We start from the raw sequence: 19,161 nt of genomic DNA, 5'->3' as shown, positions 1-19,161 counted from the left end.
GCTGTAAATAGAAGATGAGTGCCTTGAGGAGTAATAATCAATGCCCCAATGCCATTACCATACAAATTAACAACTCCATCAAATACCATGCCCCAACGGGAACCAGGTTCTGGCCCTTCTTCAAGCAATGGTTCGTCACAATCTTTCATTTTCAGGTACAAAATCTCTTCGTCATGAAAATCATACTACGCTGACTGATAGTCTTCAATGGGTTGGTGAGCCAAGATACTACCTTTATTCGCTTTTTGAGACCGATATTCAATATCATACTCAGATAACAACATCTGCCAATGGGCAATCATCCCAGTTAAAGCAGGTTTCTCAAAATGTACTTGAATGAATCCATTTTTGATATCAGCCAAGTAGTATGATTTAACATATATGGGCGCAGACGCTTAGCAACCCAAGCCAATGCGCAACACGTCTTTTCAAGCATAGAATACTGAGTCTCATAGTCGTTGAACTTCTTACTGAGGTAATAAATTGCATACTCTTTCTTCCCAGATTCATCTTGCTGACCAAGAACACAACCCATAATCTTATTAAGCACAGTCAAATACATGATCAAGGGTCTTCCTTCAATAGGAGGAGACAGAATCAGAGACTCAAGCAGCTACTCCTTGATATTAGCAAAAGCTTTCTAGCAGTCCTTGGTCCAATTGCAAGACTGATCTTTCCGAAGAAGCTTGAATATAGGTGCACATGTGGCAGTCATATGCAATATAAATCTTACGATATAGTTCAGGGGGCCAAGAAAACCTCTGACTTGCTTCTCAGTTTTGGGCGCATGCATCTCTTGTATTGCTTTGACCTTGTCATGATCAACTTCAATGCCTTTCTTACTGACAATAAAGCCTAACAACTTACCAGAACGAACACCAAACGTACATTTATTGGGATTCAAGCGAAGTTTATACTTCCTTAAACGCTGGAATAACTTCAACAAATGCTCAACATGCTCTTCTTCATCACTTGATTTGGATATCATATCATCAACATAAAATTCGATCTCTTTATGCATCATATCATGAAAAAGAGTGGTCATAGCTCTCTGGTATGTTGCACCAGCATTCTTTAAACCGAAAGGCATCACTCTATAATAGAATGTTCCCCAGGGTGTAATGAAAATGGTCTTCTCCATATCTTCAATTGTCATTTTGATTTGATTATAACCCAAAAATCCGTCCATAAACAAAAAGACTTTGAATTTAGTTGTATTGTGTACCAACATATCAATATGTGGCAAAGGGAAATCATTTTTTGGACTAGCTTTGTTCAAATCTCTATAATCAACACACATGCAGACTTTTCCATCCTTCTTTGGAACGGGCACAATGTTGGCCATCCACTGCGGATTTTCAGAGGTAACAAGAAAACCAACATCAATCTGCTAATGCACTTCCTCTTTAATCGTAACTGCCATATCAGGATGAGTTCTTCTCAACTTTTGCTTGACCGACGGGTATTCTGGTTTCAACGGCAATCTATGCTCCACAATCTCATAATCCAAACCAGGCATGTCTTGATAAGATCAAGCAAACACATATGAATATTCTCAAAGAAGATCAATCAAACCCTTCTTAACCTCTAGACACAGTTGAGACCCAATCTTGACTTCCTTCACATCATCTTCGGAACCCAAGTTGACTAATTCAATCTTCTCTTCGAACGATTGAACGGATTTTTCGTCATGCTCAAGTAAATGAGATAATTCATCATATACTACTTCATCATCAGTTTTATTGATGATAATTGAAATGCCCGACAATGTTCACTTCTCCCTTAGGCATAGGAGAAGGATTTTTCTAAAAAATGAAAAACAAATTACTTAGAGCGATAAATAATAGTAGGAACGTCAACAACAACCCAATTGTTGCAAGTCTGGCCATGTGTCACAAAGTTGGCGCAAGCTTCGTCTTCATCGTCACCATCCTCAATCACAGCAGCTAAGTGTTGATGATTCCCATGAATGAACCCTCCATTATGGAAACTCGGTTGCACATCTTCAGTCTTGACATCGAACGACTTTGGATGAAATCCCAATCCAGCCTTATTCTTATTCTCATCAATCTCTATCATACGGCCCTATTGATTGGTGCTACCAGCCTCGATAGCCTTTTGCGTATCTTTTAAAGAAGACATGGGTGTCCCAATTTTCTTCCCTTCACAAATAGACATGGCTTGGAACGGTGTTCCAACGTCCTCCTCAGCTTCAACATAAGAAAAGGGTGACAAATGGCTCACTAATAACGTCTTCTCTCCACCAACAACGACAAGCTTGTTGTTCTTCATAAATTTAAGTTTTTGATATAGAGTAGACATCACTGCTCCAGCTTCATGGATCCACAGCCTTCCCAACAAGCAACTATAGGCCGGGTGAATATCCATCATTTGAAAAGTAATTTGGAAATCACTCGGACTTATCTTAACCGGAAGGTCCACTTCACCAATGACGATTTTATGGGAACCATCAAACGCTTTGACAATCACTCCACTGTACCTCATTGGGGCGTCTTGATAAGAAAGTTTGGACAAAGTTTATTTTGGAAGCACATTCAAAGATGACCCAATGTCAACCAGTACATTGGACATAGCGTCCTCCTTGCAGTTCATTGAAATGTGTAGCGCCAAATTGTGATTTCTGCCTTTCTCAAGAGCTCTTCGTCACAAAAACTCAAATTATTGCAAGAAGTGATGTTGGCAACAATATGGTCAAACTGATCCACAGTCACATCATGCTCAACATAAGCCTACTCGAGCACCTTTTGCAATGCCTCCCTATATGCCTCAGAATTCATCAATAAGGATATCACTGAGATTTTTGACGGGGTTTGGAGCAGCTGCTCCACCACATTGAACTCACTTCTTTTTATTAGCTTCAAAACTTCATCATCATCACTAGCCTTTAGTTTGCTGGATTCACCAGACTAACACACTGGAGGGCTAGCCGGATCCATCACTGCAATCTCCACTCTCTTACTGGCTGCAGCATCTTCTACCTCTTTCGGAAAGACCGGACCGAATACACAACCAGTACGAGTCACCTTCGCAATATCAGCTATACTCACCACGGAGTATGCAACTGGTAAAGGAACCGCTTGACCATTCTCCACCATTGTGGCGTTATACTAATAAGGCACGACTTTATCCGATGCATACGGAACAGGGCCTGCTAACCATATTACTAACGGCGATACCGATCTATTAACACTATTGTTGTTGCTAATATCAAATTGAATAACTATCCGTCCAGGGGTCTTGAACACTGGCACGATCATATTTACATCTCTCGACTAGAAAATCTTGTAAGACCTTCATCTATCAACCTCTGAATATGCCTCTTGACAGTAACACATCCACGAGGGTTCATACTGCATATCATACAATCATCATGGTCATGCTCACAGTCACTGACCAAACAAATATCTTGATGAATTTGCACCAAAGATTGTCTGATATGGTGAACATCATAAACCTTGTACTCTCCAGGACAACCATCTACCATGTTGACAGAAGCATTACCATGAGCAGGCAACAAATTAGCTTTCACATTAGGTGCTCGATCCTCAAAGGACACCATCCCACTTTTCACAAGCTTTTATACTTCATACTTCAACGGATAGTAGTTCTCTATGTCGTGGCCAGGGCTCCCTGGTGAAAGGCACAGGGAAGTTCAGGTTTGAACCACCATGGAAGTGGCTCAGGAATTTGCGGAGGATTTATGGGTTGAACAAGGTTCTTGAGAATCAAAGATGGGTACAATTCTGCATAGGACATAGGAATAGGGTCGAAGGAGATCTTCTTCCTCTCAAAATTTTGCTGGTTATTATTGTTATTGTTGTAGTTGGTTCTTTGTTGTGGTTGTTGTTGAATCGGAACTGATTGATTGTTGGAATTGTTTGAAAAAACTGAAATCACTGAAGAAACTGGACGTTCATGTCGATGAGGTTGAGAACTCTTTCTGACATGAGGCCTCCTCTACCTCCCCACAATCACTGAATTAGTCTCCCCCTCCTTCCTCTTAGAGAAACTACCCCCATACTTCTTACTAGATGATGCTTCTTCTTTAGACAGACGTCCCTCACGTACTCCCTCTTCTAACCTCATCCCCATATTTACCATTTCGGTAAAGTCATCGAGGGCTCTAGAAATCATACGTTCGTAATAAAACAAACTCAGCGTCTCCAAAAAATCTTCGTCATCTCTTTTTCTTCCAATGGTGGACTAATCTGGGCAGCAAGTTCCCTCCATCTTTGAGCATACTCTTGGAGTGTCTCCTTATCCTTCTGAGACATAGACCTCATCTGGTCTCTACCAGGCGCCATATCAACATTATATTTGTATTTCTTGACAAAGGCCTCTCCTAAGTCGTTGAAAGTACGGACACTTGCACTGTCTAACCCCATATACCATCTTAAAGCAGCACCAGTCAAACTGTCTTGAATGTAGTGAATCAGCAACTGAACATTATCAGTTTGAGTTGACATCTTTCTGGCGTACATCACAAGGTGGCTTAGCGGACAAGTATTTCCCTTATACTTTTCAAAGTCGTGGACTTTGAACTTCATTGGGATTTTCACGTTGGGTACCAAGCAGAGCTCAGCAGCACTCTTCCCAAATAAATCCTTTCCTCTCATAGTCTTCAATTCTTTGCATAACTCGAGGAACTGATCTTTCATTTTGTCTATTTTCTCATATATGTCTAGGCCCTCAGATGGCTCAGATTGGTAGATGGTATCCTTAACACGAGGTAAAGTGTGAACGACTGGAGGTGGTACTGACATGACCGGGCTAGATGCCGGCAAAGAAACAGAAGTGGGTCCATACCCTTTAGGAATAAAATTTGATGGCATTCCCCAAGGGAGTCAAGCAGGCATGGAAGGATCGAATTGGCTGGTAGCAATGCCAACGTTCGAGGTAGCAACCTCAGAAATGACAGTCCTCTCGGGAGGAGTTGCAGGAGTTGGTGAAGATTGATTCTGCGCAGCAGTGACAGACTCCATTAATGATCTTAATCTGGCATTCTCATCCTTCAGCTCTCTGTTCCCTTACTCTAAGTGTTCCATGATCTTCGGTTGATTAGCGTGAGTGTTGTATCAGTGAGTCAGCTTGGCTAAAGGACAGAAGAATAATTGATAAGACATCTGGCGGAAGAAAACCTGATATGCAAATTATGCATGAGATGCAATGTTTTGGTTTATTTAAATTTCAAGGAACATATGAAGTTCTATTTATAGATATATATAATAGTAATAACAACAATTTGATTGACCATAAAACCCCTTTTTATTCATAAAATTTGGAAGGATTATACTGAGTACAATTTCAGAAACCAAAATACAAATACAAGAGAAAAGGAAACTAATCATCCTAAGGATCCCTTAGCAACGATATCATATGATCTGGCTGCGAGCGCGTATTTCCTTCGGATGCGTCAAATCTCGGACTCAAAAGATGTCTTCATCTGAGCTTTCTCAAGGACTAGCTGATCAACAATCTTCTTCCAAGCACCGGAAGGCTGAGGCATACTATAGGAAGGTGGACTCTCTGGCTCTCTCTGGATCTTTACTGCTTGGTCTTCAAGAAGTTCAATAAGTGCATCCTAGTCTTTCGACTCAAGCTGTGACTCTTCATGCTTTCGGCTCAAAGCACGGAACTGCTCTTCCTATATATCTCTCTCTTGTTTCATCTTAGTGAGTGCGTCTTCCAACTCCTCTATATCTTGGTTAGGGAGAGTTGATGGCTCAGCCGCAATCAAAGACATAGGTCTTTCACAAGCATACGACATCTTCAGCTCCAGAGCTCTCTTCTTCACCCAAATAGTGTAAGCTTCCAAAGCTACACAGTTGCATGAACCAAGCTCGGACCTTCCATTCCAATGCAAATTATGCCAAGCATGTATCATATTCTACTTTAAATGTTAGGGATCTCTACCCTCTTGATAGAAAATACCTTCTAACTGAGTGTTATTAGGTTTATCTCTCAAAGGGAACCCAAGTTGACGACGAGCAAAAGCAGGGTTGTAGTTGATTCCTCCTTCTGTACCAATGAGGGGCACATTAGAGACTTCGTCACAACTGTCAATAATATCCACACTACTCAATGCAGAATCATATCAAACAATATCATCATTAGTGAGAGACATAAGTCTCTGGGACCACCGTAGACATTGTTTGTTCTCAAAGAAAGCAGGCGTCTGAGGCAAGTGCAAAATAAACCACTTGTACAGAAGAAGAACACGACACACAACAGTCCCACCACCTTTAGAATTCCTCAAATACAAAGAGAAATACATGTCACCCAACAGAGTAGGAACATGCTTCCCAATCAAGAAAATTCTAATAGCGTTAACATCAACAAAATCGTCAATGTTAGGGAACAAAGCTAAACCATAAATGAGCAACATAAAAATGGCTTCAAAAGCATCCATAATACCGGCTTGAGAAAAGACAGTAGCTTTTCCAATGAGGAACTCATAAGTCAACCTAAAAATACCTCCTTTCTTCACCCAATGAGTCTCAATCTCAGACTTCTTTAGATGAAGAGCTTCAACTATGATATGAGACCTGGGAATCTCCTACAATCCACTAAAAGGTACCTTGTCAGAAACGGGTATTCCCAAGAGATGGGCATACTCCTCTAACGTAGGCATGAGCAGATAATCAGGAAAAGTGAAGCACCGGTAAAGAGGGTCATAGAATTGAACTAAAACAAATATAAGTCCTTCAACCACATCAGTAGATAATATAGACAAGAGCTTCCCATGGCGATGCTTGAAGTCCAAGGGATCTAATCCAAAAGATGACAACTTCCTTAGCTCTTTCAAATAGGGACATCTGAAACTGTACTTCTTAGTGTTCCTTCGTCCACAATCCATGGTCTGAAAATATTTGCAAATAAGACCTCAGTTTCTTGAAATTTATTTTTCTATGATGAATATTATGATGCGCATGTATGCATGAATGCAACAATCACAAACAAGGGATCACACACAAGTCAAGCACAAACAAAGGTCAAGGGATGGATCAAGTCATCATCAAGATCAAACATCCATTTTGGTGGATTATGGTTTTCACCTTATCAACACCCAAGTTCCATTGATATTGACAAGACTTGATCAGACCAACTAAGAATCAGAGGGTTTGTTGTGAGTCACGAGCATTGTGTCAAGTTAGGAACCATCCCAAAGGAATGTACTAAGGATAAAAACCTGTAGATCATATTCTAAAAGTGCCCAGAGTCTTAATCCCATCTATCGGATATTATAGGTTTAACAACCCGTATAATATATATCTAGAATAATATCATACAAGTGTTAATAATTGGTACTGATCCAACATAAGTGCCTAATGGCATCAATATATACACATGTCCAAACTAAAAACATCAATGGGACATGTTATACAATAATGCCTAAACAATAAAAATCTAAGAACTATGTGCAATATCTTCATTGCACACAACTCCACAACGGAAGAGATAATAATCTCAGTGAGTTCTCCTATCCTATGGGTCCACTCGGCTCTACAGGGTTTCTAATCAATATTCAACTCATATCCAACTCAAGTCAACAAGGGAACAAATACTTAAGCAATGGGGAATCTATCTCGCAATTGTATGGCAACATGCATCTGAGTTCTCATAACTCAACCTCGATCATTATTCAGATCACGAAACATTAATTCCCGAACGGACTTACGTCTAAGCCAGGCCCGGTTCATGCATGCTCGTATGATTTGACTTTCGCGGTGGATATCAGGTTCCCCTATGGGACTCGAACCCACTTTTAAGAACCATCACTCGTATGGGCCTTTACCCACTTTTAGTCTCTTTCACCGTATGGGACTCTAACCCACTTAGGTGTCCACCTTTCCCCCATGTCCGCCATGGTTGGGGCTCAAACCCAATTGAGGCTCGAATCATTGGTCCCACATCCCAATGCTTACTCATTTAAGCATACCAATAGAGATGTGTACCACCACATAAAACACACATTTTGAATACATGATCGGTTCCATAATCATCGGTTCCACGAACCATAACAAAATTCATCAATCACTGGTGACTTCATTCACCATAATACACAAATAATAACATGGCATGTTCCATACAATGCGTCTCATTTTCAATCATGGCAACAATTCGTCCACGACCTCACATAAGCGTCGTACGAATGAATACCATTTTCTCATACATATATCACACATGTTCCATAACCTAGATTATCTTTCTAAGTTAATAATCAAGTTATTCTCCTAGGTTTCTTCACTCATCTTTGTAAGGTTTTTAATCATGTTATTTCATCTTCAACATAACAACCTTATTTAACTTTCATCATAATATAATTCATAGCATTTATAAATCACATAGTGTTTTATAACATGGAACAATAATAATATCCCTTTACGTTATCTTTCTAACGCATCCGTCTGTGTCTAAAATGGAGTTATAACCCTCAATTAATTCATTAATCTATCTTAATCAAGATTTAGATTAACATTTATTCATTGCATAAGTATTCAACAACAACATCTTTGGCCTAGTGGTAAGGCTTGTACAATTCCAAGGAGGTCCCGGGTTTGAACCCCATTGGTGACACATTTTAATTCATCAAATAATTAATTCATGTCAATAGATTGATCAAATGAATCAATCAATTGAATGTGAATTTTTCTCAAAAATTTCACTTAACCAATCGATTGATTGGAAGGACCAATAGATTGGTTGGAACTTGAAAATTTTCACTTCTTCAAAAACAGAAAGTTCAAACAATCGATTAATGCCAAAGACCAATCGATTGGTTCCTGAAAAATTTCACTTCTTCGCCACAAAAATTTCACTCACTTCTTCAAAAATTCATCTTTTAACTCCATTTATACCATCCCTAACCATCTTTAATTCATGCCATCAACCCAACCACCATGAGCATCATGTAAACAAGGAACAACACCTTAATCCATCATAACATAACATCGATTCATATGACAACATGAAAGATCACCCACAACATACAACAACAACAACTACATGGCACCAAGGGGAGTATAAACACAACAAGTTCATCACAAATTCTCACAAATCCTAACCCCCCAAACATGGATTATTTTCCCCCAAATGCTAAATCTATCTAAGAACTCACCTTGGAGATGAAGATGGTGAAATAGATGTGATGTTGGTGATGATGATGATGAAGATGAGATGAGTTTATGAACTTTCCTCTTCTTCTTCCATGAGTCTTCTTCTTCTCCTCTTCTTTCTTCTCTTTTCCTCTTCTCTTCTTCTTCCCTTTCTTCTTTTATTTCTTTTTGATATCTCTACTTCTCTCTTATCTAACAACTCTCTTCTTATCCACTTCTTCTTTTCTTTCTACACCACACAAATACATAACATATACTTTACATATATTATAATATTAGGTAGTAATAAAAATATCCCAATTGATATTTTATCTTCCAGTACCAATTGACCAATTATTAATGTTACCAAAAATGTCATCTCTTGTACTTATTAATATTGGTCTGTCTCTTTTATTAATAATTAATATCTTCAAAGTTCACTGGTTACTCTATTGGTCCCAATTTACAACATTTAGAGCACATAGGAGCTCCAATTGTTACAACTAACAAAAGATAGAGTACACAGGAACTCAATTGATCTCAACTGACAACTAATTGAGCATTTAAGGGAATATGGGATATTACATTCCTCCCCCCCCCCCTAAATTGAAATTCTCCCCCAAATTTCCTTCACTCAACAAACAAACAAACCTTGTATCAACGTCTTAGACCAACACTTGACTTCTCTTCGATTTCAAGCCTCTGACACACTCATTCTTCTAACTTGTCTTTGCTGTCAAATTTCCTTCTTCATGAACTCTTGAAACTTCTTGATTTCCATCACAATCTTATTCTGATATTGGATTAACATTTAAACTTGCTTCCACTTAATTCATCTAATATACCACTCTACATCAGTTGGTCACTTTCCTCCCGGAAACCACGACTTCCCTTCCTTGCACCAAGTTACACAAAACATAATTACGACATCTTATCTTGATTTGGTTAATCAATGCTCATTAATTCTTCATAAGAAAACTTATTGATACCTTGCCCGCACACAATATTGACTACTCTTCTTTTACTATTCCTTCAATAAATGTGACAAACTTGTACTCCATCTATCGATAATCTCATCAACTTCACTTGATCTGATAATGTATGCTACAAGCCCTTACTCCTACTGCTTCACTTCTCTCGTACTACTCCAATGAGATAGAACCATTAGCACGAGATTGTCTTACTCCTATCCTTACCTCCATTCTTACGAGTAACTATCTCCCTGATCCCCATAGACTTGATTGAGCTCTTTCATCCATCACCTTCGATTACGCTACTCTGATTCCAACATGGAACACCTTGGATTCCTAAACACCACTTGTTAGATAACAGTCTAGAAAGAAACACACTTACCTTCCAAAGTGCCAACTATCCAAAATGGTACTAGAACCTTACCGACTTCCCTTAGTAGAATAACTTCCTTGATGACTCACAAATGTTTAGAATAAGACCAACACTCTTCAGAAGATATGTATCCAGAAGTTACATCACTACAACCATAAAACGTACAACATCCAAATTCATCATGTGTTCGATGCAGCTAAACCAAATTAGTTTGACAATATCCGGTTTTGGTTACTATATTCCATATCAAATCCTCCCGTAGGGCTTCGATTCATTCAAGATTTGTCCCGACACATGATCTCGACCAAAACAACATAACACCATCAAGGAACTTTAAATCATCAACGAGACACCACTTCTAAGGATCTCAAGCAATCTAGAGCGTAACTATAAGTGTCCATACACCTCATAGAGTCACACACAATATTTCACACACATCTAGAGATAACATTTCACTTTGTATCCCAAAATCATTCATCTCAATCGTCCCGTCCCATCTTCCATAATGTTAGCTCATGCTCTTACTAATATACAGTCTGAGTTACATGTTTAACCTTAGGAATATCTTATCCTCGTTCCTTCTTAGAAGTATAACTCGTGAATCCTTCCAATAGGGTAGAGTATCATCGTACACATCCATTACCACTCTCAGGGAGTCTACATCTAAAGCTATGAATCCGAATGAATTAATCAATTTCATACCCTGACCAACCACTTCACACCTAATCAATATATACCATATACCTAAATAATCTCTTCCAGATCACCACTTAGTAGGTCTCTTCCAGATATGTTCCGTATAGTTATTCATAATCATAATAGTGGTACTTCCTAGACTTACTTGAACTGAGCATGGTTCACCATGTTGGTTTTCCCACACGTCTGACTTCCATGATATCTCTACAGATGACCAACTATGCACTACACCTTCATAAATCCTGATTTCAAAACTACCAATCTGACTTGTGGTGACTTGTAACTCCATCCTCAATTTGTACACCCACAACGGTACACTTATGACATTTAAGACACCCCTTGCTCCAACACGGTGTGAATGTTTATACTCCGTGACCAACCAACCAAACACTTCTCAAGAAGATAAATAACAACTAGACTTCCAATAAACCACTATTACTCTCGCAATCCAAATAAAATGCACTTAAGATGAACCTTATCATTGCCACGCACTTATGACTGGAATTTTCTTCTAAACCAATACCTACTACACCCTTCATCATACTGGGGTTACTTGTCTAGATGACTTGCTACGGATAATCCTCATTGTCTCCCAATAAGCTCTTACAACATAACATATTCAACATCCTACACTTAGTCCATATGCTCCAGCTTAGCTTATCTTTTGTTGTCTATCACCAACTCAACTTCTTAGAATATAAGACTCACTACTCAACAAAATGTATGTTACTTTACATCCATCTCAAGAAAAGGAATCCATTACACTTACTTGTGATCATAATGCTACTATCATATACTTCTCTTAATACCAAAGTATAACTTCCTCCACTCCACTACATACTCTAGAAATCCTCGATGCGAGCAATCATTAACTACAAGCCTATAACTTCGTCTTAATGAATCTTAATGGCCACATTATACCTTTATCTAAAATGAACCCCATTACAACGGTTGTATTGTAACATTCACACTGCTTCCACACTATGTGTTCACTTATCTTCCTATGGTAATTCTCCCAGTTCCAATTACAAAACCATTCTACTAGAATTCCTTAAATCCGACTTACTTGCTCTTCTCCTCAACCAAATCTCCTACGACCAAAACTCACCGGAGCTTCCATTACTCTATAATGTGCGTTCTCCCCTTCCATGCAAACTCTTATAATTGATCCTTAGGTAACTTAACATTCCATAATGGTCTCTTACTAACACTGAACCGCTGACGAGCTATCCCAAATCCGATCTCCCTTCTAAGACTAAACATACTTGGTTTATCTACTAGCTTCCATTTGGCCCATACATGTTTCACTTGAAATAGGTAGGCATGTCCTTAAGTCTCTCCTTAGACTTCACTACTACCTTAGGCTCCCAACAAAACTGAACGTCCTTATCCCTCAAGTCCTTAACCATTTGCAAGGTACAATTCCAAATATATATACTCCATGAAGTACTCTCGTTCTTCTAGAATATTTTAGTGGCCTTAGACACTGAAACATTAATACACTACCTCACTTCCAGACCTTATGACATATGCGTAACATAGCCATCCTTTCTCCTTTACCATACGGAATTACTCTCAATACTTATTCCATACTAGTGAGTATATCTTACTCCACTAGCAATTCACACCTTTCTTAAAGCTCTGACAATTCATCCAATAGAGATCCTCAACTTCTCAACTCTGTTAACACCGCAGAATCGCTTGAACGATACACTAAAAACATCAATGTAACATGTTATACAATAATGCCTAAACAATAAAAATCTAAGAACTATGTGCAATATCTTCATTGCACACAACTCCACAGTGGAAGATCCGAATAACTATCTCCCTTGAAACATCCATAAACAGCTTCTACTGAATTCAACTTGTAAGGATTACCTGAAAAATAACAACAATAATGGGATGAGATAATAATCTCAGTGAGTTCTCCTATCCAAAGGGTCCACTCGGCTCTACAGGGATTCTAATCAATATTCAACTCATATCCAACTCAAGTCAACAAGGGAACGAAGACTTGAGTGATGGGAAAGCTATCTCGCAATTGTAAGGCAACATGCATCTGAGTTCTCATAAATCAACCTCGATCATTATTCAGATCATGAAACATCAATTCCCGAACGGACTTACGTCTAAGCCAGACCCGGTTCATGCATGCTCGTATGATTCAACTTTCACGGTGGATATCAGGTTCCCATATGGGACTCGAACCCACTTTTAAGAACCATCACTCGTATGTGACTTTAACCAATTTGAGTCTCTTTCACCTTATGGGACTCTAACCCACTTAGGTGTCCACGTTTCCCCCATGTCCACCATGGTTGGGGCTCAAACCCAATTGAGGCTTGAATCATTGGTCCCACATCCTAGTGCTTACTCATTTAAGCATACCAATAGAGATGTGTACCACCACATAAAACACACATTCTTAATACATGATCGGTTCCACAATCATCGGTTCCACGAATCATAACAAAATTCATCAATCACTGGTGACTTCATTCACCACAATTCACAAATAATAACATGGCATGTTCCATACAATGCGTCTCATTTTCAATCATGGCAACAATGCGTCTCATTTTCAATCATGGCAACAATTCGTCCACGACCTCACATAAGCGTCGTACGAATGAATACCATTTTCTCATACATATATCACACATGTTCCATAACCTAGATTATCTTTCTAAGTTATTAATCAAGTTATTCTCCTAAGTTTCCTCACTCATCTTTTTAAGGTTTTTAATCATGTTATTTCATCTTCAACATAACAACCATATTTAACTTTCATCAAAATGTAATTCATAGCATTTATAAATCACATAGTGTTTTATAACATGGAACAATAATAATAGCCCTTTACGTTATCTTTCTAACGCATCCGTCTGTGTCCAAAACGGAGTTATAACCCTCAATTAATTCATTAATCTATCTTAATCAAGATTTAGATTAACATTTATTCATTGCATAAGTATTCAACAACAACATCTTTGGCCTAGTGGTAAGGCTTGTACAATTTCAAGGAGGTCCCGGGTTCGAACCCCATTGGTGACATATTTTTTTCATCAGATAATTAATTCATGTCAATAGATTGATCAAATGAATCAATCGATTGAATGTGAATTTCTCTCAAAAAATTCACTAAACGAATCGATTGATTGGAAGGACCAATCGAGAAGTTCCAACCAATAGATTGGTCCATTTATACCATCCCTAACCATCTTTAATTCATCCCATTAACCCAACCAACATGAGCATCATGTAAACACAGAACAACACCTTAATCCATCACAACATAACACCCATTCATATGACAACATGAAAGATCACCAACAACATACAACAACAACTACATGGCACCAAGGGGAGTATAAACATAACAAGTTCATCACAAATTCTCACAAATCCTAACCCCCAAACATGGATTATTTTCCCCTAAATGCTAAATCTATCTAAGAACTCACCTTGGAGATGAAGATGGTGAAATAGATGTGAAGTTGGTGATGATGATGATGAAGATGAGATGAGTTTATGAACTTTCCTCTTCTTCTTCCATGAGTCTTCTTCTTCTCCTCTTCTTTCTTCTCTTTTCCTCTTCTCTTCTTCTTATCCTTTCTTCTTTTCTTTCTTTCTGATATCTCTACTTCTCTCTTACCTAACAGCTCTCTTCTTATCCACTTCTTCTTTTCTTTCTACACCACAAAAATAAATAACATATACTTTACATATATTATAATATTAGGTAGTAATAAAAATATCCCATTTGATATTTTATCTTTCAGTACCAATTGGCCAATTATTAATGTTACCAAAAATGTCCTCTCTTGTACTTATTAATATTGGTATGTCTCTTTTATTAATAATTAATATCTTCAGAGTTCACTGGTTACTCTATTGGTCCCAACTGACAACATTTAGAGCACATAGGAGCTCCAATTGTTACAACTAAGAAAAGATAGAGTACACAGGAACTCAATTGATCTCAACTGACAACTAATTGAGCATTTAAGGGAATATGGGATATTACAACAGGTCATAATCATTGACTCATCAATCCATAATATTCTCAAGAGAAACTCGTCTGAGTGTAGTATAACGTAACAACTGTTATCATGCCTACACCTGAACAGTATTCACACTATGTCCTATATAGGCCAAGATGGGTTAAATGTTCTACGATCCTCAACTTCTCGGACCCCAAATCAGAGAAAGTAATGCCTAACCACAAATAACTTGCGTGACATTAGTAACTTCAAAAGGGTCTCCACTGAGTAGATGGGTCTCAAGCCAACTTGTTAAGGACTACTCCACACAAGTTTGAACATGACTATACCATCCTCCTATCTTAATTACACTCAAGTTCGGGTTAGAACTTATTTCACCACTCAGAGATCACCAAGCACAACAGACAGATTATATCACACAGACAAATATATACAAACATGAAATATACAAATATATATACATAAAAAAGTAGGCTAAACCCACTGAGGACTACTCCCCAGCAGAGTTGCCACTTACATGGGGATCCATATATGATGTCTAGAGCCAATGTAAGCCATATCTCTATTGATCTCCTTGTATTGAGGGTCTTAAACCCTAGATATGAGCTTGATGGAGCATGGGTGATCACACACACTACCTACAAAAGAAACAAACACTGCATTGACATGTTTTTAGTATTTTGGTTAGTAAATAGTGAAAAACAAAGTATGATACAATCAAATATGCTTGGTGATATCTCCCAATGTAAATCCAATGAATGAGGGGTAAGGAGGATGCCAAGGTGTGATCCTTAAGCCAATGCATATGATGAGATAGCATGAGGGATCTTAGGGTCAAAACTGGGGTCTTACAATAACCAATTGTGACTATGGCCCATAGGTCAACATCATAGCCTAGAAAGAAACTTTTGATTTTGTCCTTCCAATAATAAAAATTTTCTCCATCAAACACTGGAGGTTTAGCGTTGTAGCTGTCTCTTTCATTGGTGTTAGTCATTATGTTTTACTCACGCTGGATCTTCTCTACAATGTTAAGTGTTTGATTTGAAAATCAATAACAGAGCTGAAGCTCTGATACCAATTGAAGGTAGGGAAAAATAAGAAAGGGGTTTTGAATTGTTTTCACTGATAATAAAGACTTTTGCAAATAACACACACACGAAAATAAAGCAAACAACACAGAAGTTTATCCTGGTTCGCTTGAAATTCAAAGCTACTCCAGTCCACCCGGCCAAGGGGATTTCGCCTTCAATAAGGACTTAATCCAATAATCTATAAAGATTACAACAAATATTCCTAAGAGAACAATGATCACTTAGCCCTCTCAAGTCTATAGACTTCACAAGTCACTTGAGGAGATATTCAACAAATATTTAAGAATTACATGAAATTGTTTAGTGCTTCTAGTTAAGCAATTTTAACACAGTAAGAACAATAAAAATTCACACTAAGAGCAACAACTCGTGTGAAAAGATTTGAACAAAAATTAATGAAATATTGAATTTGAGTTTGCAGTATTCTTATTTAATTGCTTTGTTATCTTGTATGATGATGATTTTGACTTTATATATTGCTTAAGATATGATGTAGTTGGCTAAAGCATTGATGTGATACCTTGCCAATAATGGGACTTAATTGATATTAAGTTTGTTGTCCTTTCTATATCAATTTGGGAGAGAATTTATTCTTTTCCAAATAAAGATTTGTGCCATATATGGAATACTTCGTTACTAAGTCTTGAGGTTGATCTGTTAGGCGTGAGTCAGAGTGTGCGGAATCTAGATCTTCTTGTAGAACTAGTATTCTTCAAATTGTTGTTGGAAGTGATTTTCTTCAGAAGTTCTTGATTAGTCTTCAGGTGGACCTTCTTCAGATGGACGAATCAGCAGAGTAACCATGTGTTGAATTCTTCAGATTCAGAGTGTCTGAGTCTTCAAACATCAAATGTTGTGAACGCCGTTATCTTCAGAGTCAGAGCGACTGCTTTTTGACTCTAAGTCAACTGTTATATACTTGTGTGATGACAAATGTTGTTTGTTGGATCCATTTTCTGTTAGAGTCCTGCATACTTAGAGAAACTTGTTAGGGTACCAAAATGTTTCATCCTTTGTTATCATCAAAACTTAGAGATGGATTGTAGACACAAAATCTTGTTCTAACAATACGTGAAAAGATGGATACTCAACCCACAATTGTTTCTGAGATCATCAATCCAGTGATTAATCCTCAACCAACAGTTAGTACTCCAGCAACTTGGCCTCCTTTTGGTCTCCCTCATGGTTTTGTGCCTCCTCCTCAAGTACACTCGACTCAGCATACAGTTCCACTAACTACTGAAGTTAATCAAGTGATTCCCACTTTTGCACCCATTGCCATGCACACTTTAGTTCAACCGTACTTCGATGATCATCAAAAAGTGTATGATATTCTTGATATTTCTGAAGAAGGTGATGAAAGACATAAAAAGCTGAGAGAAATTGTTGAAACTATTGAGAAAAGGTTGAGAGTAATGGAAAGTGATCAGGTATTTGGTGTTGCTGCAAGAGAAATATGCCTTGTATCTAGATTGGTGATCCCCACAAAATTCAAGACACCCAACCTTGATCAATATGAAGGAGCTACTTGTCCCAAAAGTCATCACATCATGTACTATAGAAAGATGGCAGCTCACGTCGATAATGACAAACTCATGATCCATTATTTCCAAGACAGTTTGAAAGGTGCCTCTTCCAAATGGTACTTGACCCTTGATCAGACTCGCATCTGTTGTTTCCGATATTTGTCTGATGCTTTCATCAAACAATACAAGTACAACATGGATCTAGCTCCTGATAGAAGGAAATTGTTGAGCATGTCCCAAAAAGATTATGAATCCTTTAAAGAATATGCATAAAGATGGAGAAAGACTGCATCTCAAGTGGAACCTCCATTAATTGAAAAAGAATTGGCAGATTGGTTTGTCGACACTATGCGACCATAATTTTTTGAAAGGGTGGTGGGAAGCGTGACTACAAGTTTATCTGACTTGGTGTCCGTGGGTATCAAGGTGAATCTTAGCTTAAAAAATTGCAAGACGATTATTGCAGCTAGAATTCCAACAACAACAACAACAACAACAACAACAATACCAAGAAATTCTCTAGCGGTTTCCATAAGAAAAAGGAAGGAGAAACAAACACAGTGATGGGTAGTAGAAGAAAGAATCTGTCTTGGAAAAAGCAACAATCTTTTGCTCAACAACAGTATGTTCAACAACCACAATTTGCTCAACATCCGTATGTAGCATCTATTACACCAACTTTAAATCAACAAGTCCTAGTGTATTAGTCGACTTAAGAAGTTCCGATCTTTCAAACAGCGCCCAACACTCCAGCTTATCAACAAAGGAATCTAGCTCCGCGCCAAAATGGTCCATTTAAAAATAGAAGACAAGGTGGAAAACCTCTGATTCCTCAGATTCCTATGTCTTACACTGAATCATATTCGTCATTGTTGAAGAAAAGGTTAGCTGTTCCAAGACCTTTGGGACCTCCACCAGACCCTCTCCCACCATATTACAATCCCAATGCATATTGTCTATTCCATGAAGGCGCCCCAGGGCATGATTTTGAAGGCGATTATTCCTTAAAACATATTGTGAGGGAATTGATTGAGAAAAAGATTCTTTCAGTTGGGGATACCGGTCTGAATGTCAAAATCAATCCTTTGCCCGGTCATGGGTCTGTGAATGCTATTGAAGATGAGCGTGATAAAAGTTTGATTCTTGAGGCAACCAAAATCAAGACTCCGCTAAGAGATTTTCATGCAAAGTTAGTGGAGGCAGGTTTGTTGAGGAAATTCCAAAAGAGTTATGAAGAATGTACTATTCGTCCTAAAGGATGTGAAATGGTCCAAAAAGATATTCAAGAATTGATTAAACAAGGTGTGTTGCAAGTAAGCAGTCATATGAAAGAGAATGAGGTAGCAGTCATTGAACCCATCTTCAATCTACCTGAGTC

General features: G+C 38.2%; 1 protein-coding gene across 1 annotated transcript; it reads left to right on the top strand.

The window, feature by feature from the left end:
* The first annotated feature begins 17,336 nt into the window (after window positions 1-17,336).
* LOC127102336 (uncharacterized) lies at window positions 17,337-18,056 on the top strand. Its single transcript, XM_051039717.1, has one exon. The coding sequence runs from the start codon at window positions 17,337-17,339 to the stop codon at window positions 18,054-18,056; it is 720 nt and encodes a 239-aa protein (XP_050895674.1).
* The last annotated feature ends 1,105 nt before the right edge of the window (window positions 18,057-19,161 follow it).

The sequence above is a fragment of the Lathyrus oleraceus genome, chromosome 1 (genome assembly GCF_024323335.1).
Source record: "Lathyrus oleraceus cultivar Zhongwan6 chromosome 1, CAAS_Psat_ZW6_1.0, whole genome shotgun sequence".
NCBI lineage: Eukaryota > Viridiplantae > Streptophyta > Magnoliopsida > Fabales > Fabaceae > Lathyrus > Lathyrus oleraceus.
This window is presented reverse-complemented; position numbering and strand designations above follow the sequence as displayed.

Excerpts from the sequence above, each read along its gene's own strand:
- LOC127102336 (XM_051039717.1), top strand. The coding sequence starts at position 17,337 with ATGGATACTCAACCCACAATTGTTTCTGAGATCATCAATCCAGTGATT.